We start from the raw sequence: 16,569 nt of genomic DNA on the forward strand, positions 1-16,569 counted from the left end.
TGAGGTAGCACAAAACACAAAGCAGATACCCGCGTTCATCGTCTGGCAGAGAACAGACACTTGCTGTCTATCTGATTTCAACGTTCTCAAGTGAAAGAGAGAGAAATATTGTGTTTATTTAAGCGTCCCCATTTACGTGTGTCTGCTGTACAAACTCATAGCAGCAACGAAAGCTTGTTCCATAAGCCAGCTCTTCTTAAACCTCCTTATTTAACCTCTGCTTTGTATCAAAGGTAAGATTTGACTTTGAAGCAGTCTTAACCGATGAAACTTCAGTGTGCACCAAAAAACTATTTCATATTGCTGGGTTTCAAATTTGTATTTGGGTATATTTGTCTGATATAAACTGACTCAACAGTTTGTGTGTGTGTGTGTGTGTTTGTGTGGTGTCTTTTCCAGATATGGACGAGTGTGAAAATGACTACAATGGCGGATGTGTTCATGACTGCATCAACATCCCTGGGAACTACAGGTGCACATGCTATGACGGATTCATGCTGGCAGATGACGGGCACAACTGTCTTGGTAAGATGCTAGAAAGAAATATACACACTCAGTTGCCTCTCCTGATGGACTTACAAATGAGCTTTCTTTGCCCGGCCAACGACCTCTGTTATGACCCCATGCGCAAATGTAAACAAATCAGCCACAAGTGATCTCCGTGGGCCTCGCAAAAGGCCAGAGGAGCCACATCTAGCGCCAGTATTCCTTGCTGTTGTGACAGGAGCATGCCAACAGGAACCTCACGATTATTTTCATCTCTTAAAAATATCACCCGAATGTCACCAGTGGCGCAATCGCGTCCAATTCCCAGAAATCAGCAGTCAGATCCGATGTTTATGTTAGCGGTTAAAAACGGAAGTAGGGAAGAAAAGGCTCAGAGAAAATTAATATCTTGACATCTCGTATTTATTGAAATAGTTCAAAGATGAAATTCCATGACCCGGAGAGTTAGGGCCGGGTCTCATGGTTTTTCTGGATTGCTGAAAAAAAGCAAATATGTGTAGTGAGCTGAGTTTCAGGATGCTGAGGTCATCATTTTTCATTAGATGCTGTAATAATGATGGATCCCAGAGCAGGGTACCAGGGCTCAGACCTACGGAGACCTTTAGCACCTCCTCCAACTTGCTACAACTTTGGTTTTCTCTGATTCGTGTCTCTTTCAAAACAACTGTGGTGGTACAGTGGTGACATCAGGTAATAGTAATTAGATATCACAAAGCACTTGAAGTGAGAATTTGTAAGCATTGGACTAGTTGGAAATTCCGAAAGATATTTGTACGATCTGACTAGTACAAAAACATATGAATTAAAACATCACCATGAAGGTCCATTCCCTAGTTGGCGGTTTTGTATGAATTTGTGCAGTCTGACTGGTATGAAAATTTCACATTTGTAGTTAAACCATGACCCCACCCCAGCTGGAAATTTCATAATGATTTGTGTGATCCAATTGGTATAAAAACGCATGATTCTGAGCTTAAGTGTCAGTGAAATGTCAAATGAAGGTCCTCCTGAAACTCCTTTAGAGGGATGAGAGTAGATATCATATGTAAAATTTAAATGACATTGTACAAATGTATAACATGCAACCAATTTACTGAAATACTTAAGTTGTCATGAAACTGTTGGTCAAGAAACCGAACAACTGAGAAAGTAATTGTTTGCATACCCTCCATCCTCCATTGTTAGACCAAATAAACAGTCCTGCACCTAAATCACGCAGTTGGTTGAGACAATATTGCGAACATTTGCTCTTAATTTTATTGCAGTAGCACTAATAAAGTCTGTGTTTGTTGGACAGTCCAATGCATTCATGTTATTCTGATCAAAATCACTTGCTGCAGCTATATGATTTTTCATAGGTAGAAACTTCTCACTGTTGAACTATTGGCCTTAAAACAAGCAAGGTGTTCTTACGTTATTTCTTTCAGTACTATGCTACAATCGTGGAACCATGACCATAAAACCAAGGTGTTACCATAATACAGTACCTAAAAACTGATAATACTGTATGTAATCTCTATACTTCTTTCCTTCAAAATCAGCCCTTCATTCTTGACTTTCTCTAACTTTTCTTTTTATCCTCGTCCTTAAAATCTCTCTCTCTTTCTCCCGTCCTGTCTTTGCACTCTCCCTCTCCCTGTATTTTCTTGGTTATCTTGGCTGTGGGTCTCTTTGGAGTAACTCCAGGCTGTTTCCCTAGAGGCGATAGACTTGCCTTCTATTTGACATCTTTATTGTGGAATGTCTCAAATACAAGTCTAAATGATGGCTCTGGGAACTGAGACAAGGCCGTAGAGGGTCATCAGCAGTACTGAGGGGGCTCTCCTGTTCGAATCCTCCTCCCTTGGCTGCTCTTATTATGTCTTTCCCTCTGCTTCCAGTTTTGTGTCTATGACTCGCTACATTTCTTCTTTATTTCTGTCTCATCCTCTCTATTGGATTTAATCTGGTTCCGTCTGTCTTTATCTCAGCCCTTTCCTCCACCTCTATCTAGAAATAGACTGACACAGAAAAAGTCAAACATTTCGAGAATTTTCTCTCTCTCTCCTATTCTTTGCCTTGCATGCTGTCTCTTTTTTGAGTCGCTTTAATTTTCATTTGAGCATTTTTTTTTGTTTATTACGACACATAATGATTGCAATAAGTCTCTGTTTTAATAAAATGGCAAAAAAAGTATCTTTCGGTAGAGCTTATTTCATATTGAACACAAAACGTTCAATAAAACACTTCCTTGTTCAAAGAGATGCTGTCATATGGTGCTTGGTCATGTTTCCTGTTACTCTCTCCTTTCTGCTTAGTGCTGAAGCATCTCATTCACACATCATCTGTGTGTGTGTGTGTGTTTGTTTGCTCTTTCCAAACCTTTAATGTCATACGTTCTCATAGCACCCCTTGTGTTTCTCATTGGCATCTGTGTGCATTATGGCTTGTTCAGATGGAAGTGAAACTACTAGAACTATTGACTTTCTCGAAAGGTTAAATGAATCATCTTTATGATAGCCTTTTCCCGTAATCTCTTTTTTGTGCTTTTGACATTCTCTGTTTATTTAATTTTCTCCTAGTATGCATTTCTTAACCTTTTCCGAGATAATTAATGATGACTTTTAACTAAATGTCTACATTTCAGATGGACATGTGATTAGTTTAACAAAACTCACATGGGTTTTGGGGGCTGTTGGCAACATGGATCAAGCATGTTAATAAGCTTTATTAACATAAATTGTGTTCTATAAATCCTATCTATTTAAAATGACATTGTTTAAAGGGCGAAGCATCATATATTTCGCCCATTTACCTAAATGTATTATTTCAGACTTACGTGCCCTCTAGAAGCTTGCATTCTGCAAGTGAACATCGCTTGATTGCCATCCCAAAGAAGCACAAAGTCACTTTTAAGGACTTTTAAATTAAATGTTCCCTCCTGGTGGAATGACCTGCCCAACTCAATCCGAGTAGCTGAGTCCTTTGCTATCTTCAAGAATCTGCTTTTTTCCATCTTTTTTTGCCCCTCTAACACTAGCTTGCTCCATTTTTTTGTATTCTGTTTTTTATTATTTATTATATTATTTAAACGCCCTTGCTACGTGTACTGTGCTAAGCTAACTGTGACTTATTATAGCACTTATATATCATTGCTCTTTTTGTTGTTTTTGATTGCTTCCACTGTCCTCATTCTTAAATCGCTTTGGATCAAAGCGTCTGCTAAATGAATAAATGTACATATTTCAGCAACTTGTATTCACTGTACTTTTATGTTCTCAGCTTCCAATAAAAGTAGTATTCAGCTCAGTTTTAAATCCATGTTTAAACCCATTTCACAGATACCCAACCCACCCAAGCAAGAGAAAAGAACATGGGATGAGCAATAGCACTGATTATGTTCTGCATAAACACACGCACACACTCACAGAGTGTGTTCAAACAAACCTACTGAGTGCTAACCAAACCGCGCGCTCTTTGAAACAGTATGGAAATCAGTGCTGTGGCTGTTTTGTCTGGCTGGTCTTGTGTAGGAAGTAGTTTCAGTTCTCCACATGTTAACAAGTTAAATCTTTAATTGATTTAAGATTGGCTAATGGGGAGCTGATTAAAGAGCAATTTACTGCTTTATGTCTTTTTCATTTCCGTTCTTATTTGTTTTTTCTCTCCGCGTAGACAGCTGGACTCAATGTGTTGATAATCTGCCTCTTTTTTTTTATATATGAATGCCTGTGCTGCCGCTGCAGTTTATTTATCTTTTAGCTGCTTTCCCCTTCTCGCTCCAAAATCAGAATGGGAGGAGAAAACCCATGTAGTTACAGTTTCAACAGGGGTGATGTTGTAACTGAGGTCACTTTAACGAGATCATTTTCAGTACCATTCTGTTGTGTTTACTTCAGGTCTTCTCTTCTCTTCTCTTCTCTTCTCTTCTCTTCTCTTCTCTTCTCTTCTCTTCTCTTCTCTTCTCTTCTCTTCTCTTCTCTTCTCTTCCAGTTAATTCACTTCTGTTTTGTTGTATTCCGTTTGCTTGACTTTGCTTCACTTCTATTCTGTTTGCTCCGAGTTAATTTTTCTTCACTTCTGTTTTGTTCTGTTTGTCACCATGTTTCTGTTCACTTCACATGATTTTGCCCTGTTCTGTTGTGTTGCTTTGCTTTGTTAAATTTTCTTTTGGGGTTATTCTACTTTTGTTTTGTTAACTTTTACTCTGCTTCACTTCTGTTCTGTTCACTTTTGTTCTGTTCTATTTTCACATCAGTTTTGTTCGGTTTGCTTCATTTCAGGGTGTACTCACACTAGCCAGTTTGAACCGTGCCCGAGTGCGTTTGACCACCAAAGCGCGGTTCGTTTGACTAGTGTGAGTGCTCCGAATCGTGCCCGGGCGCGGCTCGATTAGCCGGCCCTGGCCCGCTTGGAAGAGGTGGGCCAGGGCACGGTTCAGTTGGACTCAGGCGCGGTTCGCATGCAGTGTGAGCGCTAACCGTGCTGGAGCACGGAAAAGGACGCGTTGCATCACGGTTTTGCGACGCTCCAAAACCAACATGGCAGGGAAAGGGTCGATTTGGTCTACTGCAGAGGTGCAAAACGCATAAAAATTAAAAACTGCAAAGTCCTTGCTTGCAAACATCCTGAGCAGCACGATTATGTGAAAATTTTCGCGCCACTAAGACGACACATCTGTTTAACAACAGGCTGTGGACCAAACAACACAAAATTATCCACAAAGAAAACAGAGCGATGCACTCCATTGTGTTCAGAGAGCGCCGCTCTTCCTGTTTATCCCGAAACCGTCGCACCATAATGGCACGAATGCTGAAACCCTACATGTGAGTGCAGGCCAGAGGGGGAGTGGGGAGGGGGGACAATCGTACTCGGGCCCGGTTCATGGCAACCGTGCCTAGTGTGAGTACACCCTCACTTCTGTTTACTTCACACTGCTTCATTTCTCTTCAGTTTCTGTTCACTTCTGTTTACATTTGAGTTCTTTTCACTTCACTTCACTTCACTTCACTCCTGTTCAGTTCTTTTCAGTTGTCAATTCACTTTTGTCTTTTTTGTTTATCCTCTTCATTTCAGCTCATCTCTGCTCCCTTTAGTTCTGTTCACTTCACTTTAGCCCCTTTCACACATAGCTTTGATCCCAGAAAATTGCCTTCTGTGTGAACACAAACACGTTCCGGGATTGATCCTGGGATGAGGACCTAGTAACATTTCCTCCTCACTATCTGCAGGCTGGGAAACATTATCTGTATTTTCCAGAATCTCTGTGAAAGAGGCTTTATTGTCATTTGTAGCTTTGTTCTATTCACCTTACACTTTTTTTGTCCCGCTTTGTGTAGTCCTGATTGCTGCTGAACAACTATTGTTCTGTTCTATTCCATTCAGTTTATTTCTCTTCAACTCACTTCTGTTCTTTTTAGTCCTCTCCTCTTACTCTTGTAAGATTCTTGTGCCTTCTCTTTATTCTGCCCTGAATTTCTCTCTCAGTTTCCTCCTCCCTCATCTTCTCTCTCTCTCCCTTTCTTTTTCTCCCTGTTGTGTCATGTCATCTTAGATCTCCTCCAAATTAACGTTTACACAAGAGCAATCAAACAAAACAAAAGCATTCTAGTTTAAACTGGCAGACCGGGATGCCAGGGCTCTTGTTTAAAATTTGGCAGAGAGGGCCTTAATTGAGAGATGACAGCTGAAATGTTATTTTTTTCCCCTCCTTTTAAAGCAAGAGAGTGCTGTCAAACTGATGATATCTGTTTCCATTCCCACATTAAACACGGTGCACAACACGCTCGCAGCTATAAAGTCACTCGAGACCGATGCAGCCAGCATGTCTTCTCCAAAACCCTCCTGTCAAATTACTTTCAGCCATGAACTCCACCACGACTGGATTGTTACATGTGGCATTAAAGAGATAAAAGCTTGTGATCTGGTTGCTTCATATTCTCAGGAGAAGAAATGCGTTTCAGGGAGGAAAGAAGAGTAGTTAAAGGAAAGTGGAAAGAAGAGGTGACGATCTACTGTACAATATACCATTATACCATGTTTTTTGGAAGGGTCAAGATATCAACCACAAAGTTTCATTCATTCTTTAAACACTTGTAAATAAAGATTGTAAATGATTTATAATGTGCTTGGGGATATATATTTTATTAATTTAGCCATAAGTTAGGGCTTTTGTAACTTATGTAAATTATGTTTTATTTTACATGTTTAATAATTTTATTATTATTATTTGTGTATCAGCTTTGTTTCATTTATTTCTTCAGAAATATGCATTACATTTGACTACAGTTGAACGTTCTATTCCTCAAAAATCCTGAAAATTATAAAGATTTTCACAAGAATATTAAGCACAGATGTTTTTAACATTGATGATAATAAATTTTTCTTGATCAAGTCAGCATTTTAGAATATTTTCTTAAGTGTAGCCTATAATGTTTAAATATATTACAATAGAAAACTTCTATTTTAAATAGTAATATTTCACACTATTACTGTACTTTTGATTAAATTAATAAAGCTAAGGTGAGATTAAAAATCTTACTGACCCTAAACTTTTGAATGGCAGTCTATGTTGTAATATTATAAAATTACTGTGCATTACATATATACTTTGAATTCCAGAAATAGAAGAATTTAAATTACATTTATGCAATTAGCAGACAATTAGCTTTTTTCCAAAGCGACTTACATTGCATTCAGGCTAACAATTTTCTCCTAACATGTGTTCCCTGGGATTTGAACCCTCAACCTCTACCACGCTACAGGAACACTTTTTGATGACAAATATTTCAATCTCTGTTTCAGTATTTCAAAATTTTTCTAAAACTTTTATATTAAATCAATGTCACATAGAAGCATTTTCAAAAGTGATCACAGACTTTTAAACCCTACCCCATAGTACAAAAAGTTTTGGGTTCCTCCTGCAGACTGGGATGCCTCCGTGGACGAGGGCATAAAGACCCCCTCTCTCGATGGTTATAGTAGTTAATAGGACATTAAAGGCCTTGCTGTCTTGGCTGTGTTAACGAGACGCCCCGCAGATGCTAAAATAAGAATTAAGTAGCCAGGAACCACATAATTAGCCACTGTGACCAAATTAAACTGTGGTTGTGTCTGCATGTTGCAGATGAGATTACGTGTATGTGTGTCCTGCATTCATACATGTGTTTCAGCTGATGCACGTTATCATAATTTATTAGAAATAAATAGAGAATGGATAGCATGTCCAGACTGTAGCTATGATGTTAGCTTAAATAAAGTATACAAACCAATGAGATCCACTCAGGACACAAAATCCTGAGTTCATTAGACAGTTAGTCTCCTTTAGCCCTGTACTCTTAGCTTGTAAGTCAGCGGGCCGAAGAGCATGCTTTTGTGCCATCACGCACAAGCACTAACGGCTATAAAGGTTTTTACACACACAAATAAAGAGCTTGTAATACTTGCTGCCTCTCAACGCACTCCAAACAGACAGGGCTGTAAACACAAACACATGTCCTCATTAGCCGTCACACACTGCCGTTATCAAAAGACATGTCAGCATGACACGATGTGGACTGTACAGTCACTGTAGTCTCTTTCTATGTAACAGTGAATTTGAGCATGTTTGTGAGTGCAGTGCTGATAATTCACCAATGACAGTGCAGGAAACTTGCATGTTCTTTCTACACCTCATTTAAAGCTTTGATGCTCATTCAGTGTTCAAGTTTATAACATTCAGTGCGTGTTTTATAAGGAGCTTGTAAACAATAGAACATGAATACAAGACGGATGGAAGCATAACTATACAGACTGACAGCACATATTCATACACACAACCATGCGTTCACAACACACACTCACACACACACACACACAGATGTAGGGAATAAAAGCAAAAATGGATTCTCTAGTTATAGTCATATAAACTTCATTTTGGCTGTATTAAAGTAATTCTTTAGAAGAGAATCATATGCCAGAAGATAAAAACTATATGAACTTCAACTTTGTCAATTATAAAAAAAAATAATTGCCATGTATCTATTCATAAATGTCACACAATTATTCTCTCTATTCTTTCTTAATGTCAGTTTCACCTAAGCTATTACTATATTGTGGTTTTTTCTACAATGTATTGCATACAAATATGCAGAAATTCTCTGTGTTCTTCAGTTTTTGTTCAGTCATCTTGTGCCGTATCATTTCCCCTCTTAAAGTATGCATCTTTTATGAAATTGCCATTATTAAAGTCTGTGTGACCACATGGAAGCTCAATAGTTTAGAAAAATCATAGTTATAGGTATTTTTTATTAAAGTATTTTGGTACAAATAATGTTGTGTTGTGATATTTACTAATCATTTTAATATTATGAGAATTTACTTATATTGTCTATGCAAATCATATCTATGCTTTCATTAGTTTTTTTATTTGTTTGTTTTTTGGTTTTGCTTGGTTTTTGTTAGGGTTTCTTTTCCCTTGCTTTGTTTTGTTTCATTTGGTTTAGTTTGATTTCATCTATTTATTTATTTTTTTATTTGATTTTTGTTTTGTGTGTTTGGTTTCATTTGGTATGTTTTTTTATTTGCTTGTTTGTTTGGTTTCGTTTGGTTTTGTTTGGGGCTTTGTTCTAGTTTTTTTATCTTTTGTTTTGCATTGCTTTGCTTTGCTAGAGTTATATGATTAACTTGTATCTTGTCTATTCAAATTAAAGCTCAATTCCAAACATGATCCCCTTTAGTGGTTTTCAAGTTTAAATGGTGTATTCAGACTTGTAACCTCTAGCCTGATGTGGGGAAATATGTTATATTGAATATTCTGCAGTAACATTTTCATATAAAATTATAAAAATACATTTTCAGGCACAAATGGTGGTGAGTGACAGAAGAGTGGCAGTGGTGTTACCCTTAGACATAATAGCCCTGAGAGAGAGTTATGGGCTGCCGACTCCAAAGAGGCAGGCTGCTGTGTTAAGGCTGCATAAAAGCCACTCATGTGTGTTACTGGTCTCCAGTGTTATGCTGTTACTCAAACCAGCAAACCCAAAATGCCATTTTTAGAGATGTCAAAGACACAGCAATGGGCAAATACACATACAGCTTGGACACTAGGTTTATTTACAAGATACTCCAAAAGGCTTTAAAAGTTTATGCTGTGTTTTTAAAAAGTGAACCAATACTACTGAAGGTTTGGTGTGGATATTGCTTACATTTTCAAATTTAAGTTGAAACATTTTTTTTCCCCCAGACGTCTGTTTACTGGTTTATTTGTCTGGTAGATGTATTTGTAACTTGTAACATGAAACTAACAATCAACATTCTTCGGTAGCTTCAGATTTTCTGAGTTATCAAGAAAAATCGGTTTCAGATAAATAAACACTGTTGCAAATACCTGAATTGAGCCGTTTTTGGTTACGCAGAGAGACTAAACTTGATGGTTTTGCCCAGATCCCTGTGCTTGAATGGCTGTGTTTGTTTGCTTTGTAATGACCATGTGCGTCTGCATCTCTCTAGATGTGGATGAATGTCTGGACAACAACGGCGGCTGTCAGCAGATCTGCGTGAACACCATGGGCAGTTACGAGTGCCAGTGCAAAGATGGGTTCTTCCTGAGTGACAACCAGCACACCTGTATCCACCGATCGGATGGTGAGTCTCTTCCGCAGTGAAATCTCATTGGTTTAAAATCCTGCTCAGTTAGCGTGTTATTTATATTTGTCATTATTATTAAATGTTACTTTTCAAGTACTGAACAAAATATTATTTGTTAGGGAATAAAGAAAGTTTAAAAAATACATAAAACTTTATTGATGAGTTTAGTTTCTGATTAAGTTATTACATTATAATATATTATTTTATATTATTTGTGTCAAAATACATTTTTAGAGAATGGGATAAACAACAACAACAACAAAAAAGTTATGAGGTTGGTCTTTCATTATTTAATCATTTAAAATTGTTTGAAAATGATAAAAACATTATTTGAATTATTTACACTTTCAGGATTATAACATTATTAATTAAAAATAATTAAAATTAAGCTATTATAAAAAAATTGTTATATGGTTTATAAGTTCAAGGTAAGAATGCTTACAAATATAGAACTCCATAATATTATATAAACTTTTTCAAGGCGTATTGTAGATGCATCATATCATTATGCATTTTAAGATGTGTATTTACATTTTCTCATTGTTATTATAATAAATAAAAAAATTGGACTGTTTGAGACATCCTTATGGAAGGTGATGTCCAATACTTTTGGCACAAATCTAATTCCATACAAAACATCAGAGTTCACCAGCATCTCACTTGTGTGTATGTCATGAACCCTGGACAGAGTTGAAGTTCAGAGGTCGAAGTTGAAAGCATCAGTGTGCAGGCGGCCAGTGGGCATGTCTTTGTGTGTGCATGGTGCATTCGGTTCAAAAGCTTGGTAAAGTCAGCTGTGACGTGTGACTTCATGACATGTGTGTGCACAGATCATGCGACCCTCTTGTGCTTTCTCATTCCGCCTGTCAGATTTAACTAATGATGCTTCTCCGTGTTGAGGCGGATGCATTCCCACACACTAAGCAAATCTAAATGATTCACACACATAGTCATGAATGAGAGTGGGTTGCTTCGTAATCACATCTTTGATGTCTCTCGCAATCATGTGTGGAATGTGGAGAGGAGTGTACAACCCCCCCCCCCTTCACCCCCTCCTACTTTTTAAGGTTTTGTTCAGAGTTTATATATATGTGTGTGTGTGTGTGTGTGTGTGTGTGTGTGACAGAGAGAGAGAGAGAGAATATTGGACAGGAAGTAGAATAGTTGAGCCAGTCAGGAGCTGGACAGTTGATTTGGATACAGAAATGCTCCATATTTGCTTTTGGCAATCCCATAACTCTTTACTTCTCTGCTCCTGCATTTGGTAAATACTGTAGTAGTGTGTGTGTGTGTTTATGGGAGTGCATGGTATATTTGTGTACTTGTCTGTAAACAAGCTAAAGGGTTGTTTTGTGGATGGCTAACTGATGTGCTGTGGCGTGTGTAGCTCTTCACACTACACACGCACACTCCTCTATATATCCACTGTAAACAGAAGAGGAATCAGAAACTCTCCCCTGGAAAGACTGGGTATCTTTTTCATTTGCTAATTTCATGAGGAATACTAGAAAAAAAAAAACATTAAATACGATAAAAAAGAGCCAGTGATTTCATTGAAATTCTTGCCTTTTTAGTAATTTTTACTTAGGATTTCATTATATTTTATATTTTATTTAGGATTTTTTTTTTTACTATTTAAATTAAGCTAGTTGACATACAAATCTTTAAATAATTTACATAAGACACTAATCCTTCAATAATAAACTGTTGAGGTACTCGTTCACAATCACAAAAGACTGTAAACAATAAAGGTGTAAAGTCAGCCAATCAGATTAGAGTTTATCAGATCAAGAAAAAATGCAGACAGTACCCAGGTTTCCACCTACATAGACTATTGTTAGGCAAATTTGGAGATATCGTAGAAAAATAGTTATTATTTATATTATTATTAATAGTAGTAGTATTATTACTACTACTACTAATAATAATAATAGAAGTAGTATTATTACTACTAATACTACTAATAATAATTGTGTAATTTGTTTATAATTTGTTATTTAAGAAAATACAATTTATTATTTAAATTGCATAACAGAAATAGTTGAATTCTAATAATTTGAAATTGAGTTTATAAATAGGATAGAAACAACAGCTTCCATCCATCGTTTGCAGTTTTGTTTGGTGCTGTTGGTGGTGCAGAAATGACACACTGCCCCTTTAAGCCCGCGTACAGTCTTCCTCATCTGCCTTGGTCTCACAGTCAGACATACTGATTACAAACAGGCAAGCTTTCACACGTTTAATCTCACCCTAAATGAACCTCTCACCTTCCTTCATCACCCTCACTCATCAATAGCGTGTGTTTGGGAATCTGTGTGTGTGAATGTGTGCATGTTTCTTGTTTACAGTTCGTCTGTCACCAGTATGGCCCATCGGCTTGCGTCGAAGACTTATGTATACGTGTGTGAGAGAGAGATGTGTGGTGTTGTGTGTTTACAATTCTCCACTCACCAGTGCGTCCTACTGGCCTGAGTCTAGCGCAGTGTTATATGAGTGTGTGTGTGTGTTTGTGTGACATTGGCGCCGTCTGTCTGCTGTGGAAAACTAGAGCTCTATAAGAGGCCATGTTCTTTTGACTAAGGCTTCTGTCAGTTCTATTGACCTGTGTGTGGGTCACTGTTTTACTGTTTGTCCACTTCTGCAACACCTCATACCGTTCATGAAAAAATGTGGTTTGAAGCAGTTGTCATAGTCTATTTATAAATATGCATAAAGAAATAGTCATATGCATTCTGTCTTGTCGGTCTGAATAGATAGATGGATAGACAGGTTAGTGATGAATAGACAGACGGATAAACAGGCGGATGGAAAGATAGATTCTAGATCTATCTGTCTATCCATCTATCTGTCTGTGCATCTGTCCATCCGTCTATCCATCTGTCTGAATAGATAGATGGATAAACAGGCTGAGTGATATATAGACAGAAACAGAAAAATCGATTTATGTACGATAGATACACAGATGGTCTATCCATTTCTCTGTCCATCCATCCCTCAATCTATTCATCCTTCAATATGTCAATCCATCCATCTGTATCACAGTGTGAGTTGAAATAGCAAGTCATATGTCATATATATATATATATATATATATATATATATATATATATATATATAGGTCAAACTTCCTCTGACTTTACGTGATGACCTTGCTTGAATTTTTCAGCTGGGTTGAGCAGTCCAGTTTGAAAATGAAGCCCTGGGTCCTAATGGGAATTTAAATATGTCACCACATGTTGTGAAAATAATAACCTTGTAAATTCTTCTCAACCGCTGAAATCCTGGCACTCTTGGTGGATTGTAAATTAGGACTTTACTTCTTTTTTTTTTGTGCCCTGCCAAAAAGCACCTCAGCTTCTTAAGACTCGGAATGGCAAAAGTAACCAATTGGTTTGGCAGTGTAGTGTGAATGAATCAGAACTGTACCTAAATATTTAAAGCAGTATTTCACCTAAAAATGAAAATCCTGGCATTATTTACTCCGCCTCATGTTATTCCAAAACTGTGTGCTATTATTTTTCCTGCGAAACAAGAGGAGCATAGTGACCACATCTGTCAAGCAAGCTCCCAAATGACAAAAAAGCACTCTAAAAATACACGTGTGCGTCTAAATGATGTTCCTACCAATTCTGTGTGACGTGACGGGCTTCAGGTCTATCTACCTGTCTCTCTTTTTCTCTCTGCTGGGAGAAAATCATTAATGTTTTGGCTCACCCCAGCGCCACCCCTACTGTTCAGAAGCTGGCGGAGAAATGCAAGCTAATGATTTATGAGCATGTGAGAGGAAAACGACCCAAACACACACACACACACCACAGTCCTTTTCACACCTTCCGTACACCCTGATAGAGACACATTATCACATGTGCACATAAACATTAGTTTATTGAAAGATCTTTCTTAAAGCGGATATATCCTTCTCTTATCCTATATCAAACTGGAAACCATCTCATATAGATGAGCATTGAAAGGTGCTGGAGATGAAAAAGCACGTGCATGCTGCAAACCCTGTGCAAATACAGTATATTTCAGATATATTTTTTTCATCTTTTATTCAGCAAGAAGGCATTAAATTGATCAAAGGTGACCGTAAAATACATTTATACAACATGATTACATTTTAAGCAAATGCTGTTCTTTTGAACTTTCTCTTCGTCAAAGAATCCTGGAAATAGAAATGGATCATAGTTTTGCAACATAAAATAACATGTGTTATATTAAAATAGAAAACCGTTATTTTAAATTATATTTCACAAAATAGCCTTTTTACTGTATTTTGAATCAAATAATCTAGGTGAGCAATTTGGAGAGCATTTAAAACACTTTAAGGTAACACTTTAGAATAAGGTTCCATTAGTTAATGTTAGTTAACTACTTTCGTTAACATGAACTAAGCAAGAACAATCCTTCTACAGCATTTATAAGTCTTAGTTCATGTTAATTTCAACATTTACTAATGCATTATTTAAATCAAAAGTTGTGCTTGTTAACATTAGTTAATGCACTGTGAATTACCATGAACTAACAATGAATAAATATATTTTCATTAACTAACATTAACGAAGATGAATAAATACAGTAATAAATGTATTATTAATTGTTTGTTCATGTTAATTAATACGTTAACTAACATTAACTAATGGAACCTTATTCTAAAGTGTTACCCACTTTAAAAACACTTCGAAAAATCTGGCATCTCTCTTTACCTTGTATTCTCTCATTTTCTTATTCTCAGTCCTGAGGAGGATAGTATCAGAAAAGGTTGAATGAAGAGTGGGAGGAAACACTAGGATAAATATTAAAAGGCAAAGGTTTATTTGGAGTGTGTGATGAGAGGAAGTGGGCAGAATGAAGACACTGTTGACACACACACACACACACACAGTGTTAAGTAATAATACAGATTTTATGTTAAGTTATGACTCTTGCCCTGAGTCACCAGCAAACATCCTGCTCTGATGGTGGAATCCTGCAGGGTCACTGCAGAGGTCAAAGGGCACGAGCATAGTTGTGCTTGTAGTCCCAGTGATGCTTTTTTCATCATGAAAATGCTTAATGAGTTAGGACTCTTTAAGTGAAGTGTTTTGAGTGGTGTGTTGAGAAGTCCTTTCAGTCCTCTCATGGTCCAAACTTGTTCTGGGCCTGTTTTAGGATGGAAGAACTTTGCTTGAACTGTACCAAACACACACACACTCACTCACTTACAAACACATGCACATATACACTGAGGTGCTGACAGCGAGTGGGCACTGAAAGTCTTGCCCACTGTCTTCCGATGGTTATAAATACTACAATTAAATATTAGCTTTTGAGGTGAAGTAACCTCCATAAGCTTCAGCGTTTCCTCTTTTGCTCTGTTTTTATAGTTTTCTCTCTGTCTTTTCCCTAACAGTTTTTTGTTGCAGGTGGAGTCATGTTGGTCGGGGGGATGGACTTGCTATAAGGAGCATCGGAACTTTTCCCTTGACTTGAGTGCCAGCTGTCGAAACCTGTTTAAATATACAAAGCAAATATACTTAAGATTTAAAAGGGAAAAAAAACATTAGGCTGGTTCATTTAAAGGGACTTCTCACCCCAAAAGGAGAATTCTGTCAGAATTTTTGTCTTCAATAAGAGTGCAAAAGTATCCATAAAAGTAGCATAAAAAATGTCCATTGTAATATACTCCTAAGTCTTATAAAGTCACAGACTCAAATTTATGTGGGCTATGGGTTGCAATTACAGGTATAGATCATATACTGTATTTTTAGCTTCAGTCCATCGCTGTTTGGTAGAGGTGTTCAGGATTAGAGGTGTCCTGATCCAGATCCAGATGGGCTGTTTATTGTTTTCTTCAGATTTTCATTCCAGAAAAAAGGTCCACTTTAATGCTAACCGTAATTAATAAGCTTGTGTTTGAGAGAAAGAGAACCTGTGACGAGCTGTTAAGAAAGCTTGTGTTTGAAGAAGAGATTGGGGAAGGTTTTTGGGAAAGGCTGTTTTCAGTTGAAGGACATCAATGGTTGCTGGTGAAGAAAGAGCCTCATTGAAATTCATGGCTTAGTACCTAGCATTGTGCATTTGAGGGAGAGATTGAAAGTCTGATATATTTCAATTAAAATGGAATTTACAAGAGATAGGAAAAATGGTTGCCTGTGAATATGTTTGTGCATATTAATGTGATTGCATAAAGGCAACCCATTTTGGTAACACTTTAGAATAGGTAATACCTATTAGTAGCTTATTAGCATGCATATTACTAGAATCTTAGCCATGTATTAGTGCTAATTAAGAACATATTAATGCCTTATTCTACTTGACCTTATTCTACATCCCTAAACTTACCCATCCTAAACCTAACAACTACATTACTAACTATTAGCAGCAAATTAAGAATTTATTGAAAGAAATGTCGTAGTTAATAGTTAACAAGTGTAACCTATTCTAAAGTGTTACCCCTATTTTTTTAAGGTCATT

General features: G+C 37.1%; 1 protein-coding gene across 4 annotated transcripts in view; it reads left to right on the top strand.

Annotated features, from left to right (window-relative positions):
• LOC127977097 (signal peptide, CUB and EGF-like domain-containing protein 1) overlaps positions 1–16,569 on the top strand; it is a 56,449-nt gene that overhangs the window by 8,439 nt on the left and 31,441 nt on the right. For all 4 annotated transcript variants that reach the window (XM_052581780.1, XM_052581787.1, XM_052581795.1 and 1 more), the window contains exons 3-4: positions 400–525; positions 9,976–10,110. In XM_052581780.1, coding sequence (XP_052437740.1) covers positions 400–525; positions 9,976–10,110 — 261 coding nt within the window. The remainder of the gene's footprint in view (positions 1–399; positions 526–9,975; positions 10,111–16,569) is intronic.

The sequence above is a fragment of the Carassius gibelio genome, chromosome A4 (assembly GCF_023724105.1).
Source record: "Carassius gibelio isolate Cgi1373 ecotype wild population from Czech Republic chromosome A4, carGib1.2-hapl.c, whole genome shotgun sequence".
Taxonomy (NCBI): Eukaryota; Metazoa; Chordata; class Actinopteri; order Cypriniformes; family Cyprinidae; genus Carassius; species Carassius gibelio.